This window comes from Silurus aristotelis, assembly GCF_946808225.1.
Source record: "Silurus aristotelis genome assembly, chromosome: 9".
Lineage (NCBI taxonomy): Eukaryota > Metazoa > Chordata > Actinopteri > Siluriformes > Siluridae > Silurus > Silurus aristotelis.
The window spans coordinates 11,219,945-11,236,606 of NC_139582.1; the positions used below are offsets into that span (position 1 = coordinate 11,219,945).

Sequence of the window (16,662 nt, forward strand, 5' to 3'; positions counted from 1 at the left end):
CAATACTGACGTTATCTATGAAATTTATTGTGGGTTTTTTTTTCCCCTTTTAAATATTTAATTGTAACTTCGAACTCCTGTTTGTTTTTCCTCATCAATGTCATTATCGTTGTCGCCCCCCTGTGGTGGATCACCCTTATGTAGCTGTATCTGAACCGTATATATCCGAACGATGTCAGTTTTAATGTGCATGACCTGATGAATCTGTGTCAGACATATCGAGTGTATTTATCTCGTATTCAGTGTTTCTGCGAAATCAAATGCAAAAAAAAGAAAAAATAATGTACCCCATGCTAGAATTAAAAGTAAATGTAAAAGCTGTCCATTTGTAGACTCTGCACTCAGTGCATGACTGCTTCCATTCACTTCACCTCCCTTTACAAAAAAAAAAAAAAAAAAAAAATCAAATGACGGATAATAAATGAGGAATGCGGCTGTGCAGGAGTTAACATGAGCATGCTGTATTAAACGTTTGTGACCACCTTCACAGAAAGCAGAGCCCGCTCTTCCTGAGCCAGCGCCCCCTGCTGCCCACCTTAATGTAGCGCTTCTGAGTTCGGAGGGCAGCACCGGACCGGGGGCGGCCATCTTGCCCCCGGCTCCTGAGCCCAGCCAATCAGAGCCCAAGGTACCTCACAAGCCTCTTGGTCACAGATCTGAGCACTGTTATAGCCTTGGTGCGCTTTCTTAATCTTTTTCTTTGCATGCCCACTGCACTCGAATCATTTCTGTGCATGTTGTGTCTTGGTGTGAGCAGCAGTGTATAAGCCTTTTTGAATGCTTGCACCCCTTTGCATGACCCCCACGTATGTTTTACTTATCATTACCTTTGATGCAAATGCGAATAGTGATCGCATTTGTGGATAGTGACGTTTGTGGATGTATTTATATATACTAATCAATTTGTTGTTTCTATTTTATATTTCTTATGGCGACTTTGAAAGGTAGCCTTGTTCTGTTTTGTCCACCTACAATGTGCAGTATTTGCACTTTCACTCAGGGCTACTTGTCAAAAGCTTTATTTCGTGTCTTTTGATGTAGTCCGAGGCTCTTCTGTGGCCTGCAACAATATTTTTTGCTTTTTGGCATTTTTAAAATATGATATTCACTTTGCTGCTTCTGATTTCTGAACATGTTCATAATAATAACGGCAAACTCTTAGTCTCCTCTATTGCAGGTCTTTTCCTTCTTCCGACTCTAAAGCTTCATCCTTCAGCCATAAATGCGTATTAACTGCCTCCGGTTTCTGACCTGCTCGATTTCAAATTCCGGAAAAAAAAAAATAATGTACAGAATTTGTCATGCATTCACGTTCCGCTCATCCGTAATTCTTTTATTTTTACAGCAGATGTACCAGACGGAGAGCTACAATGACAAACCAGCAGCACGTGCAAGCCCCGGGTTAACGCAGCATCCTGTTTACAACTCCCAGCAGCCCCTTTACCAGGAAGAGATGGCATACAGAGATTACGATCACCAGCCGTATCATTATGATGGTCCTTACGGAGACGCCAAGTCTCGCAACTATGACTCGAACTCACAAGAGCAGTGGCCAGGATACGAAAGGCAGGTTGATTACAGCCCAGCACGACCGCGCTACGGGAAGCCGGCCCCCTCGCCTGTTCGGCATGATGAAGACCTGCCCACTCGTTACGACCTGGAACCCCTCCCTCCTCCTGCATCTCGCTCTCCGGAACAGTATTACGATGCTGCGCCTCTTCCGAAGCACACTCAGCCTAAAGGGTACGTGAACTCGGACACCCCACCCCCACCCAAAGTCGAGCCCCTCCCAGCAGAGGCGGAGACAATGACCAAGCCCCTCCCACCCCCACCACCGGAGGCAGGGGAAGACCCGGCGCTGAAGCCACAGTCGGTGCTGACGCGAGTGAAAATGTTTGAAAACAAGCGCTCCGTGTCAGTGGACCGCGCCAAAGAGAACAGCGACACCACACTAAAGGTGAGTGCAGCACTCAGTATTACTGCCGTTATACGCCTCTCCATGATTTACTTCATCTTAAAACGGAGTGTGATGGTTCGCATGCTCTTCCTTCGATTGAAGCCACCATCATTAATTTTTTCATAGACATTTCTTCATTTTTACAAAGTGTAAAAACATGACCGATACCATTCACCGCAAAAAACAGCCGAAAAGCACTGGAATGTAAAATTACGATTAATGTCCTTTCGACAGTCTTTTTTTTTTGTTTACTTTCTTAAAGCATTTTGAAGCTGTAAAGAAACATAACCATTGGTAAACAGGAACAGAGTAAACGTTATTCGTTACTGTATTTAAGTAGCTTTTTCCATTTGGAAATACGCAGCTCTATTGTGGAAAATCGGTCGTTCCTTTTTATTCATGAGTGAGTAAAAATCTCAACTGGTCAAGCACGCAGCAAGCCGATCTTGTTTTGATTACCGTTTGGTGGTATCTACTTCACATGGAATCATACTTCCCGAATCATGAAGATGGACCTTTAAAGAAGTAGATGCCGACCCAGCAAACATCCCGAACCATCTAGAGACGTACCAGCGCCATTTGGATCCCACTTCATGTGGAGTTTTGACATTGGACCTCTTTGAGTGTTTAAAGGCTCTGGCATGGAGAAGCTGGTGCTGGATGTATGATGATTTTATGAGTTGCTCAGTAGCTCCTGGTTTTATAACCACAAATGACTGTATAAGACTGTAAAAAGGACATTAATCATAATCTAAATGTAAATGTTAGTTCTCACTCTCCAGTGTTCTGTATTGTTTAAAGACTATAATCACACTCTTGATGTCACGCAAAGGAGGATGGGTTCCCCTTTTGAGTCTGGTTCCTCTCAAGGTTTCTTCCTCATTACATCTAAGGGAGTTATAGAAATAAACGACTTCACTTGACATGAACATACGGTTGAGCAGCAGTTTAGCAGCAAGCAGAACATTTTGAGAGCAATAACACAAATAAACCTTAAACTGAAACTGCCTGCTGCCAAATCCTGTTATTTCATTTGGTTCTAAAGGAAATTGGAAGGAAGGGCATGATCATAATTTAGACATCAGTGTTTGACTTATTAAGATAATTCTATTACCATATTGGTGTGATGTATATAATAAATCATAGTACTTAGGACACTTGCGTACATCTCGAAGGCAAACCTTTTTGTACTTTTTCTCAAGTGAGAGTTTTGCAGTTTTACTTTTACTGAAATAATATTTGATCTACTGTATCTCTACCTTTACTCTTCGACTTCGTCCACCGCTGTATATAACAAATCTTTTTCATAACGTTATTAAATAACAAATATAAGCATTTTAAAGAAACACCTTAGTTTTTACAAACCTGAGATGTGTATTTGTTTTGCAAAAGGAGATAATTTTAAATGTTTTTTAAGATATTATTAAATCCTGCTGCACAATTCCTTTTCCAAACATATTCAAAATTGACTCATCTTTCTGTTATTTCCTGTTTTGTCTCAATTAGTCAGTGGACATGGTCCCTAAACCAGGAGCAGCCTCTGTGCCCAAAGCAAACTCTCTGAACAGCCTTGATCAAGAGAAGACCTTCAGGTATAGAGGAAGGAAACATCAAATAGGGAATATTACTAATTTAAATTAATGAATCAATTAACTGGCATAAATGCTGCTTTTATTCATAACTGTGTCTGTCTCTTTAACACACACACACACACACACACGTAACACAGAGCCCCTGAGCCTCAGCAGCCCCAGTCGAGACCCAGCGAAATCGTTCGGGCCAATCATTACGACCCCGACGAGGATGAGGAGTACTACAGAAAGCAGCTGTCCTATTTCGATCGCCGCAGCTTTGACACCAAGCCTCCCACACAACCACAACCTGTGAGCAAACCAGCACAACTCCCCCCCCAGCCGGTGAACAGCTACCCCAGGTAACACATATACACACACATACATACATACATACATACACACACACGTACACATCTTCACCAAACTAAAAGGTATCCACAAAGTGCTTAATAAATGCTTAAAATATAAATAAATAAATCTTTCAATATTGTTAAATAGTCATAAATTGGAAAAAACAAAACAAAACAAAACAAAAAAAGGACTCCTGACATATAACTCTGGAGCAGGTATCACTCTTATCTTTACATTTTTATTTTAGTAGTGCAGCAGGTAGAATCCAGGGTTTCCTGTTCAGTCCACTGCTTGATATATTGGTTGTGATTTCTCTACCTGTCTGTGTGCGTTTTTTTTTTTTTTTTTTTTGGGGGGGGGGGGGGGGGGTTCCTTCCAAAAACATCAATAGTTGGATTAGCAACTCTGAGTGTGTGTCTATACATACAAACAGTATGCATTGAAGATCTGCTGACCAGAATAAAGATTGACTTAATAAAAATGAATGATTAGTTACTCTGAATCAAGTTTGTGTGTGTGTGTGTGTGTGTGTGTGTGTGTGTGTGTGTGTGTGTGTTAGTAGGACTGAGCCACAGGAGAAGGTTAGTCCTGTTCCCCAGGTAGCCCCAGTTGCTCCACCCCCTACTCTACCCAAACCTGCTGGTAAGTGATTCTTTAATTATAGACATTCTTTATTGAAACAAGAGGGGAAAAAAAGGCTTTACTTTCTTAGCATTTCTTAAATAGTGATTAATTTACATGATAACGTCCTTGAGGTTATTAAATCTTTAAATAAAACCTATAGCAGTAGGTACTAAAAATGTTTATATATTTGTTTTGTTGTTGCTCTTTTGCTGTTTCTAGCTCCTACACCACCTCTAGAACCCCTCAACTCTCCCAAAGTCAAGCCCCTGGGTCGTGAGGAAACGGTGCAAAGTTCCTACCTTCCCCAGAAGACTTTCCCTGAGAAATCTCCTGTGAATGGCACGGGTGCTCCTCTGCCCTCCAGCTACACCCGCTACAACATCCCCAAACCTTACACGGCCTCGGCACGGCCCTTCGAGCGCAAATTCGACAGCCCCAAGTTTAACCACAATCTCCTGCCCAATGACATGACTGTCAAAGTACCGTCGAGCAGCCCAGCTAAAACACACACGCAGCCCACAGATCAGGATGGCAGCATTGACACGTTCCCACGTGCACCAAAGTACCAGAACAACAACATCAACGCTGTTCCCAAGGCCATCCCTGTCAGGTCTGACACATAGCACAGTTACAAATCTGTGTTCACTCATTTCTAGTGTGTATTCTCTAAACTGCTGTTATCTCTTTCCTCCTTTCTTTTTTCCCTATCTCTCTCCCTCTTTCTCTCTCTCTTTCTCTCTCTCTCTCTCTCTCTCTCTCTCTTTGTCCTCTTCAGCCCCAGCGCTCTGGAGGATGATGATGATGAAGATATGCACACAGTTGTCGCCACGGCGCGAGGCATCTTCAACTCGAACGGCGGGGTTTTGAGTTCCATAGAGACAGGCGTGAGCATCATCATACCTCAGGGGGCGATTCCCGAGGGTGTTGAGCAGGAGATCTATTTCAAAGTGTGCCGGGACAACAGCATTCTGCCACCACTCGACAAGGAGAAAGGTGATTATAGTCAACATCGTACAAATATTAATAACAGCAGTGTCTACTTTACACATGGATTATTTATTATTATTGTTAGTATTATTATTATTATTGCACATTTTAAATGTCTACCAAGAAAGTCTCCTCAATCACCTCTTATGATTGACCAGTCAGCTGAATACTGATACAGTGTGTGTTCACAGCGCTTTACTTTTTCCATATTTTGTTACAGCTTTATTCCGGAAATTCTACAAATAATACCCCATAATCACAACATGAAAGAAGTTTGTTTAAAATCTTTGCAAATGTATTAAAAAGAAAAAAAAAGAAAAAAAAAAAAAGAATCACATGTACATAAATATTCACAGCCTTTGCCTTGACACTCAAAATTGAGCTCAGGTGATCATCCTTAAGGTGTTTCTACAACTTGATTGGAGTCAACCTGTGGTAAATTCAGTTGATTGGACATGATTTTAAAAGGCACACACATGTCTGTATGAGGTCCCACAGTTAACAGTGCATGTCAGAGCAAAAACCATGCCATGAAGTCCAAGTTATTGTCTGTAGACCCCTGAAACAGGATTGTATTGAAGCACAGATCTGGGAAAGGGTACAGAAAACATTCTGCATCATTGAAGGTCCGTAAATGAAAGTAGTTTGAAACCACCAGGACTGTTCCTAGAGCGGCCGCCTGGCCGAACTGAGTGATCGGGGGAGAAGGGCTTTAGACAGGGAGTTGACCAAGAACCCGATGGCCACTCTGAAAGAGCCTCCAGCGTTTCTCTGTGGAGAGAGGAGAACTTCCAGAAGAACTGCAGCACTCCACCGATCAGACCTGTATGGTAAAGTGGCCAGACGGAAGCCACTTTTCAGTAAAAGGCTCAAGAAAGCCCGCCTGGAGTTTGCCAAAAGGTACCGAAAGGACTCTTAGACCATGCCAAGCGTCATGTCTGGAGGAAACCAGGCACTGCTCATCACCTGGTGGCAGCATCATGCAGCAGCAGGAACTGAGATTACTAGTCAGGATTAAGGGAAAGATGAATGCAGCACTGTTCAAAGACATCTTTAATGAAAACCTGCTCCAGAGTGCTCTGGACCTTAGACTTTGAGTGGCCCAGACGGAAACCCAGACTTGAACCCGATTGAACATCTCTGGAGCGATCTAAAAATGGCTGTGCACTGATGCTCTTCATCCAACCTGATGAAGCTTGAGAGGTTCTGCAAAGAAGATTGGGAGAAAACTGCTCAAAAACAGGTGCCAAGGTTGTAGCGTCAAACTCCAAAAGACTTGAGGCAGTAATTGGTGCCAAATGTGTTTCAACAAAGTACTGAGCAAAGACTGTGATTTTTATATATTTAATAATTATATATATATATATATATATATATATATATATATATATATATATATATATATATATATATATATATATATATATATACAGTGGGTACGGAAAGTATTCAGACCCCCTCAAATTTTTCACTCTTTGTTATATTGCAGCCATTTGCTAAAATCATTGAAGTTCATTATTCTTCCTCATGAATGTACACACAGCTCCCCATATTGACAGAAAAACACAGAATTGTTGACATTGTTGCAGATTTATTAAAAAAGAAAAACTGAAATATCACATGGTCCTAAGTATTCAGACCCTTTGCTCAGTATTTAGTAGAAGCCCCCTTTTGATCTAATACAGCCAGGAGTCTTTTTGGGAAAGATGCAACAAGTCTTTCACACCTGGATTTGGGGATCCTCTGCCATTCCTCCTTGCAGATCCTCTCCAGTTCTGTCAGGTTGGATGGTAAACGTTGGTGGACAGCCATTTTTAGGTCTCTCCAGAGATGCTCAATTGGGTTTAAGTCAGGGCTCTGGCTGGGCCATTCAAGAACAGTCACAGAGTTGTTGTGAAGCCACTCCTTCGTTATTTTAGCTGTGTGCTTAGGGTCATTGTCTTGTTGGAAGGTAAACCTTCGGCCCAGTCTGAGGTCCAGAGCACTCTGGAGAAGGTTTTTGTCCAGTATATCCCTGTACTTGGCCGCATTCATCTTTCCCTCGATTGCAACCAGTTGTCCTGTCCCTGCAGCTGAAAAACACCCCCACAGCATAATGCTGCCACCACCATGCTTCACTGTTGGGACTGTATTGGACAGGTGATGAGCAGTGCCTGGTTTTCTCCACACATACCGCTTAGAATTAAGGCCAGAAAGTTCTATTTTGGTCTCATCAGACCAGAGAATCTTATTTCTCACCATCTTGGAGTCCTTCAGGTGTTTTTTAGCAAACTCCATGCGGGCTTTCATGTGTCTTACACTGAGGAGAGGCTTCCATCGGGCCACTCTGCCATAAAGCCCCGACTGGTGGAGGGCTGCAGTGATGGTTGACTTTCTACAACTTTCTCCCATCTCCTGACTGCATCTCTGGAGCTCAGCCACAGTGATCTTTGGGTTCTTCTTTACCTCTCTCACCAAGGCTCTTCTCCCCCGATAGCTCAGTTTGGCCGGACGGCCAGCTCTAGGAAGGGTTCTGGTCGTCCCAAACGTCTTCCATTTGAGGATTATGGAGGCCACTGTGCTCTTAGGAACCTTAAGTGCAGCAGAAATCTTTTTGTAACCTTGGCCAGATCTGTGCCTTGCCACAATTCTGTCTCTGAGCTCTTCAGGCAGTTCCTTTGACCTCATGATTCTCATTTGCTCTGACATGCATTGTGATCTGGAAGGTCTTATATAGACAGGTGTGTGGCTTTCCTAATCAAGTCCAATCAGTATAATCAAACACAGCTGGACTCAAATGAAGGTGTAGAACCATCTCAAGGATGATCAGAAGAAATGGAAAGCACCTGAGTTAAATATATGAGTGTCACAGCAAAGGGTCTGAATACTTAGAACCATGTGATATTTCAGTTTTTCTTTTTTAATAAATCTGCAACAATGTCAACAATTCTGTGTTTTTCTGTCAGTATGGGGAGCTGTGTGTACATTCATGAGGAAGAAGAATGAACTTAAATGATTTTAGCAAATGGCTGCAATATAACAAATAGTGAAAAATTTAAGGGGGTCTGAATACTTTCCGTACCCACTGTATATATATATATATATATATATATACATTTTAAACACACTTCTTTCATATTGTCATTATGGGGTATTGTTTATAGAATTTTGAGGGAAATAATTAATTAAATCTATTTTGGAATAAGGCTGCAATGTAGCAAAATGTGGAAAAGTGAATATTTTAAGATGCACTGTATGAGTGGCTTTAACAATAGATCATTTCTTGTTCATGAAACTTATCTTTCATGTCCAATAACAATAATGTAAAACCAAAATCTTTATTGCTGCTCACCCGATTATTTTCAAACTATACAAATATTAAATATGCTGAAGCACTTACAAAACTACAGAAAAAAAAGCAACAACGTTTACACTGTACCCAGTCTTCCAGTTTTAAATCTGGATATCTAATCGGTTTCACTGTTATGTTAGTGATGTATACCACTGACACTTACATTAAGCATTTATGTTCGTAATAATAATCATAATAAAAACCATTTTGCAGCTAATGGCAATAAGACACAATTTTCTGAATATTTTATTATATTATGAACATGGCATGAAAAGAGTTTTAACTGAAGATGAGAAAAGGGATGTTTTAAACTGTGTATGTGTGTGTTTAGGTGAAACCCTCCTGAGCCCCCTGGTGATGTGTGGTCCACATGGTCTGAAGTTCCAGAAGCCGGTGGAGCTGCGTCTTCCTCACTGTGCGTCTATGACTCCTGATGGTTGGTCTTTTGCTCTAAAATCCTCCGACTCCTCGTCGGGTACGCCGCTCTCTAATCTCTCTGCTTTTGGGGCTTCGGTGTGGCTCTGCTCGGTTCACGAGGCAAAATCTGTTTCATCACATTGATTTGATTTATTTTCTCATGAGTGCAGCTGCTCACGGTTTTCATGGGATCATTTGTTCTTTTACTCATTACTCTTATGTCTTCATTTTTCAGCTGGTGGCTCATTAAGCAGATGTAATTTCTTCTTCTTTCATTACTGTCATTTTGATTCTTTTTCCCAATTTTTTGCTTGATTTTTCACTGCTTTTAGTTTGTGCATGTTCACCTTTTTTACTTCATCATGCATTCCACTGAAACTGTGTACACCACCTTTTCTTTGTTTATGTTGGATCTTTTCTTTTTTTTTTTGCTTCCTTTTTCAGCAGGAGCCTACAGCAAGCGGGTGGCTTTTCTTTTACCCACCCCACCCCACCCGACCCCTTTCTCTCTCTCTCTCTCTCTCTCTCTCTCTCTCTCTCTTTCTCATATACAGTGTATTTACGACTGGTCTGTGAATTAGCTGGAAGTTGTACATTAGCTGCTAATTATCCCTCATTTAAAAAACGGAGCCGTAAGTCTAGCAGAGATTTGAGGCATCACAACCATCCAGCTGGAGACACTTATCTTCCTCTCACAGAGCTCTAATAACCTTATGGAGGGAACCCAGTACAACTGTTAGCACATTAGTGATGATCATGGCTAAGTCATTACCATTTACCGTTGTGCTAAACCATCAATTTCTTCCCCCTCCGGTCCCAAGTCATGTGACATATTGATTCAGAATGATTGGCACCTTTCCAATATTAACTGGCACCACGGATGCCTCGCTCACTTTCCCTCCAGGATATATACACTATATGGACAAAAGTATTTGGACACCTGACATTTCCATTCGTACGTAGTTTCTGTCCCAAATTGTTGCAACAAAATTGGAGGCACACAATTGTATAGGATGAATGTTTCAGACAGTAGCATAGCTATTTTCCTTCATTTCAGCATGACTGTACCCCTGTACACAAAGCAAGCTTCATGTAGTCATGGTTTAAATGGGTTGGAGTGGAAGATCTTGAGTGAATTAGAATGCTGACTGCATCCCAGGCCCCCTCACCTCACATACATCAGTACCTGATTTTATTAACACCCTGGTGGCTCCACAAGCACACTCCAAAATCTAGAGGAACATCTTCCCAGAAGAGTGGGGATTATACAAATGGTGACTAAATGTGGAATGGGATGTTCAGTAAGCACATATCAATCTTATGGTCAGGTGTCCACAAACTTTCGTCTGTTTAGTGTTTTTTTGTTTTTCCAAGCTTTAAATACAATGACGGTGGAAATGTTTACATAAATCTTTCCTAGTGTCATGAGTAGCAGTAAATGCAGCTGTGGTATAAAATAGAAATAAGGGATTTATTTGTCTATACAATGTGTGGTTTATAATTCTATGTGCAGTTTTAGAAAGCTGTCCCAGTACTGGCCATTTAAATATGCAAATGATATGCTAATATATTATGTTCTGTAAGGTTTTAGCATGATGTTAGAGAGGCCAGGTGAGTTTTACTCGAGTGTCTTTATAAATCATGACCCAAAGAAAGGCCCAAAGTGGAAGAGGGGGTTTATCACTCATCTCTTTCTCTCTCTCTCTCTTCTTCTCTCTCTCTTTTCCCCCTAGGTGACCCCAAGAACTGGCAGAATAAATCTCTTCCTGGAGATCCAAACTACATGGTTGGAGCAAACTGCGTGTCTGTGCTCATCGACCACTTCTGAGGGGAACCTGTTACTTAGACACACACACACACACACACACACAAACACACTCACACAGAACTACACACACACACACACACACACTGCCATTAGTGAAGTGAGCTCTTTAACAATTTGAAAATGAAAAAATGAAGGATGTCTGCATTTTATTTTTTATAATATTTAGATCCAGAGACAATATGATGTAATCTAAAGTACTGTTTCTTTTTTTCATCTTTTCCTTCCTCCTCTTTCTCATTTATCTCCTCGTTGGACTGCACACAAAACGCACTCTTCCCCCAGGATTTACAAGATCTGCTCCTATGACCTGTCCCATATGCCCACCGCAGTATTTAGAGTGACTGTAATATATGAAGAAGGTGATCGAGCTTTTAGTAAAGTGAGACACACACACACACACACACACACATACAGACAGAGTAAGTGTTGAGGGATGAAAGGAAGTGTAGAAATAAAACACAGTAACACAGAAGAGAAGGGCTGTGACTTAGAGATTAGAAATAAGTAAAGAAACCGTATGTGAAATAAAGCACAGAACGTTGATGTGAATCGGTGCTGCTCTCCCCTGAAAATCTCCCCAAACACAATAACACTAAAACTTTCAAAATGTAGCACAAATTTGCCCATGCTGTGAAGATCTATGCACGTCTCAGACTCAGGACTCCTGCTCTCTCTTTCTCTTTCTCTTTCTCTCTCTCTCTCTCTCTCTCTCTCTCTCTCTCTCTCTCTCTCTCTCTCTCTCTCTCTCTCTCTCTCTCTCTCTCTCTCTCTCTCTCTCTCTCTCTCTCTCACACACACACACACACACACACACACACACACACACACACACACACACACACTCCTAAAGCAGCGCGATGCCTTATTCAACTTTTTCAAGTTTGTGTTTGTCTTTTCGTTGTAAGTTATATACGATAAAAGCTACAAAATGAAGTTCTGCCAGTGCGTCTAAACCTGAAACGCAGACACACACACACACACACACACGCAGATCTCGGTGTACCTGCTTATGCACACGATTTCCGACACGACAAAGAAAACCCGCTGTATATAAAGCTAACCTGGCCTTTGTTCTTGACTTTTTTATGTCTTTATGGTTTTGTAAGAAAAGAAACGTTTCGGAAAGCAAAAGAAAAAAAACAACAACCTAAAATAAATAAATAAATGCAAAGAAAAAAATCTTTATATTCCAGTTATATCTCAAAGCCTTGCAAACTTGTCACATTAGAGTAAAAGTAATGTTTTTTTCTCTCCTTTAAATCAGTTTATCCACACTAATGTCTAAATGTGTTTTTATGGTTAGTGTCCTTTTTACACTTTATTTTGAAACCAAGAGGAATGTGCTGAGTTCGAGTTAAACGCTCTTCTGATAAAGTGCGTATCTCTGCTTCTGCATCACGTTTATTTGTAATGCTGTTTACGTGCCCTGAAATGTATTTTTTTACTAATAGAAGATTTATTATTATTATTATTATTATTGTTGTTGTTATTATTATTATTATTATTATTATTATTATTATTATTATTAAGGCACACCAGTGAGTTTTTCTTATCTTTTAAATAACACAGCTTAAGTTGAATATTAGATCTTCACACTTTTCTTCTTTTCAATTCAGGTATGCCACTATATCAATGAATAAAATAATTTTTAAAATAATAGTTTTTTTTTGTTCGTGTATGAATTAGATCATGTGCTTAGACATTTTAATGATATTTTAACAATTTTAGTCGTTTTATAATTTTTTTCAGCATTTTTATTTCAAAATGGAAGCAATGGATCCAAATCCTTACCTCAGAAATGTTAGATAACTGGCTATGTTGAAGATCATTTACTTTCAGATTATTTTTTGGTGCTTCATGACTGCATAGTGTTCTTCATTAAACTCCATAAGGTTCATAGCTTTATTTCTATTTGAAAGCACGTTGCTCTAAAATGCTTCAGGGTTCCAGCTGATTTATTTATTTATTTTTATTTTTTATCTTCACCTTTTTGGTTTGGGTGATCCTGTACATTCTGGAGAATTTGATTCCTGAACTTAGCTAACAGGAGTGGAACCTGGTGTGGTCTGCATTTGTTAACCCTCTCCTTCAGGGTTCAGTGTTATAAGACTTTCTGCGTATTATAGCTATAAAAGAGTGGTTATTTAAGCTGCTTTCCGCAATGTTTGCCTTCCGATCTCTCAGAACTGCTGCCTGCTGGATTTTAAAATAGTGTAAACTGTTAAAACTGCAGTTCCAGTTACTTCCCTATACCTTTTTTCCCCAGTGTGCAAGCCAATGAGAACAGTTGCAAAAAAAAAAAAAAAAAAACCTTGAGAGGAAGCAGACTCTGAATCCATTCATTACAGTTCCATCATTGTTGAGGTTATCGTCTGATCACTGATGGATGACTGAATCCATACTGTTTATAGCCATTGCATTTTCAAGCCAATGTAGCAGTTTATATTAGTGTATAAAATTTATACTGGTTAAAATCCAGGCACTATTCGATTATTTTTCTTTATATCTGTAGCTCATCATCCTAGATTTACAATTCAAAATCCATTACCTCATTCACTGGAAGTCCAGGAGGGAACATCTCAGTATGTTCAATGTATCCACAGACAGATGGCACTATTCTACCAGTGTTAATACAGTACACTCTATACAGGAAATTCTGTCTAAATAAATAAATAAATAATGATTTTATATTTTTAATGCTGACTGCATTAGATGCAGGCAATTTTCTTTTAAGGGTGCCAATAATTTCAGTGTCATAATTCTGTAGTTTTTCGGCCTTTGATGTGATTTCACTTGCAGAAGTTGATTAACGTTGTATTGAAATGAAAAAAAGAAAAAGACCTCGTCTGGTTAGAAGCATTTGTTGCTCTAATGATTGTGCACATATGCAAGCTGCCCATTCCAAGCACACATTATGCACCCCATACCATCAGAGATGCAGGCTTCTGAACTGAGCATTGATGAGATGCCAGGTGGTTCCTCTTCTCCTTTTCCTCTCCGGATCCATGGTTTTCAAATTTGTTTCATCTGACCAGAAAACAGTTTTTCCCACTTGTCACAGGTCATTTTAAATGAAGACGGCAGAATTTTCGTCATGTTCACATATGGCTTCTTCTTTGCACAGCAGAATTTGTGGATGACTCAGCAAATTGTTTACACTTACATGAATGGTATTTAATTAATTAATTAATGGCAGACATGACTTACATTTATCTATATTAGTTGAGTGTTGAGGGACTTGCTCAAGGGCCCAGCAGTGGTGGCTTAGGGGGTTGGGATTTGAACTCTCAACCTTTTGTTCAGAAATGCAACATCTTCCTCCTTTTGTGTTAACAGGCAGTGATCTGTAGTCTGGATGTGTTTCTGATTCCATTCAGTGACTTTCATCAAAGAATCATGCCTGTTTTTAATGCAGTGGTCCCTGAGGACCCCAAGATCATTCTCATCCAATAGTGGGTTTTGCTCTAGTGCCTTCTACAAAGTTATTTCTCCAGATTCTTGGAATTTTAATGGTCTATACTGAAGATGATATTCAGTCTTCACAATTTGATGTTCAGAACATTTCCAGCTTTTTGTTGCCTCGTCCTCAAAACTTTTTATTTTAAAATGAGAATTTCCTCAGTTTAAATCTTTTGATATGTTTTCCGATGCTCTGGGGAATAAAATCTGGATTTATGAGATTTGCATATCATTACAGTTGGCATTTTCGCAGCAACATTTTTTACGTGTATGCAGTGCACAAAAATTGGAAAGATTTTACAGTCTTTTACAACTGTGTTTTTTTTTTAACTGCTCAATTATTCAAGTAAGCTTTCCAGATCATAACATGGTACAGAATTTCTGTAAAGCAAAAAAAAAAAAAGTACTGGCAATTTAATGAACATTTATTGTGATTTTGAAGATGTTATAAATATTCTTTACAGGAGTGGTTGGACTTTGGTAAGGCACAGATCACATAACTGCCAACAGTCTATTCTAAATGTCAAAGACAAAACCTTCCAAAGTAAAATTTGCAAAAAAAAGATGGAGTAAAACTTCAAGAACATGCTGACTGGACACAAATTGGTGGATCTGTTGTGTGACAACGCAAGGAGCTCTGGTCAACTTCCCAAAAAAATAATTTAAAATTCAAGCATACTTTGCTTTCTGAAACTGGAGTAGTTTCATTAGGTCCTGCTGGTGTTGGCTGGAGGGCAGTTGATTTGTACAAGAAGCTGTAGAGAAGAACTGGCACACAGGCAGACTGCAAATAATGTCTGGCTCCAGAACTTGTCCCTGGTGTTTGAGGAAGCAAACAGAACTCTGCTGAGCATTGACCCTAGAAGAGCTACAAAAAGCCCTCTAAAGTATGGCTTGTGGTTGTACCTGTAAAATCATTCAGGCCAGAGGTGGGTGCAGATCTGATTAATAATTAATAAAAGTATAGCCAATGGGCGACTACTACTAATCTGTTCTAGAGAAATTCTCGCTTTTTTTGCCTTAAAAAGGAGACCTGTATCTTTACTGTGCATTGACCAATAGACTGTAAAGTACTGGACGCTTCTTGATCAGAAACACACTGATTCCACATGCCAGGTAGACAAATCAGCAATCAAATCTTTTTCTAAATCTCGAAATTGGCGTAGTATCTGTAAATCAGAAAAAGCTGTTATCTGTGTTGAACATAACGATTTATGGGATGTTTTAGCAGCTTTTAGATTTTGAAATAAATGTAATTATTAAAAGAAAAGGTTTGTAATGTGATGTTGAAAGTATACTGAAGATAAAAGGTGACATGCTCCTTGAAATGTCGGTAGTATCTGAGCAGGTTCTGCTTCTATAGTATGTTCTGTACGTTAGTTATAATGCACCTTCTAAATAAACACAAAATCGTACTTACATAATGTGTTTTCCTGTCTCTCTGTGAAAATGTGTTTAAAGAGTCATGCTAAAGGTATTAAATGTGCCCCTCGTGTTTTTTTCTCCACAAAATTCAGCTGGTCTAGAAGTTAGATTCAAAAGCTAGTTTAGTGTAACAGAGGTGGTCATAGGGAGTGGCAAACCTCACAGGGGGGTTTACAATGGACCAGAAAATATCTTGAAGGATTTCTAGGAAACAATAGGACTGTAAATACATTTAAAAAAAGATGAAATGTTATCTCTGGAAATGGATTTTTAACTTCCAAAAATGTCACATAGATGATTATCCATTAATCATCTTGCTGCATCGGATGATGTGTGATAATTCTTGACCACAACTACTTGGAAAAAAATCAGTCAATTCAAAGTGACCGGTATAATAAACACTGGACAACACAGAGTGTTGTAGAATTATCTAAGTTAGAAAGATGATGTTCAGTGTGTTTTGCAGTGTGTACAAAGACTGTTTACTAGTTCAAAAGACTTGATCACAGGAAATCTCTACTCTCTGTAATAAATGTTTTTCGGATGAACTAGGAGCTGGGAAGTTACCAGTGGGAAGAAGTGGGAAGTAAGCTCAGTGGTTATGGTTCTAGTTTACTGATCAAAAGGTTAGGGGTTCAAGCCCTGGTATTACCAAGCTGCCACTCTTGGGGCCCTTTAGCAAGGCACTTAACCCTCTGTGCCCCAGGGG

At 39.8% G+C, this 16,662-nt stretch overlaps 1 protein-coding gene across 30 annotated transcripts in view; it reads left to right on the plus strand.

The window, feature by feature from the left end:
* Nucleotides 1-12,248, plus strand: part of tjp1a (tight junction protein 1a) — a 103,060-nt gene extending 90,812 nt beyond the window's left edge. For 8 of the 30 annotated variants that reach the window (XM_083550814.1, XM_083550800.1, XM_083550791.1 and 5 more), the window contains 9 exons: nucleotides 491-628; nucleotides 1,346-1,957; nucleotides 3,464-3,549; nucleotides 3,687-3,890; nucleotides 4,442-4,524; nucleotides 4,726-5,116; nucleotides 5,282-5,499; nucleotides 9,156-9,299; nucleotides 10,975-12,248. In XM_083550814.1, coding sequence (XP_083406940.1) covers nucleotides 491-628; nucleotides 1,346-1,957; nucleotides 3,464-3,549; nucleotides 3,687-3,890; nucleotides 4,442-4,524; nucleotides 4,726-5,116; nucleotides 5,282-5,499; nucleotides 9,156-9,299; nucleotides 10,975-11,069 — 1,971 coding nt within the window. In that variant the 3' untranslated portion in view covers nucleotides 11,070-12,248. The remainder of the gene's footprint in view (nucleotides 1-490; nucleotides 629-1,345; nucleotides 1,958-3,463; nucleotides 3,550-3,686; nucleotides 3,891-4,441; nucleotides 4,525-4,725; nucleotides 5,117-5,281; nucleotides 5,500-9,155; nucleotides 9,300-10,974) is intronic. The other 22 variants (XM_083550785.1, XM_083550807.1, XM_083550792.1 and 19 more) reach the window with 10 other exon arrangements.
* Nucleotides 12,249-16,662: the final 4,414 nt, after the last annotated feature.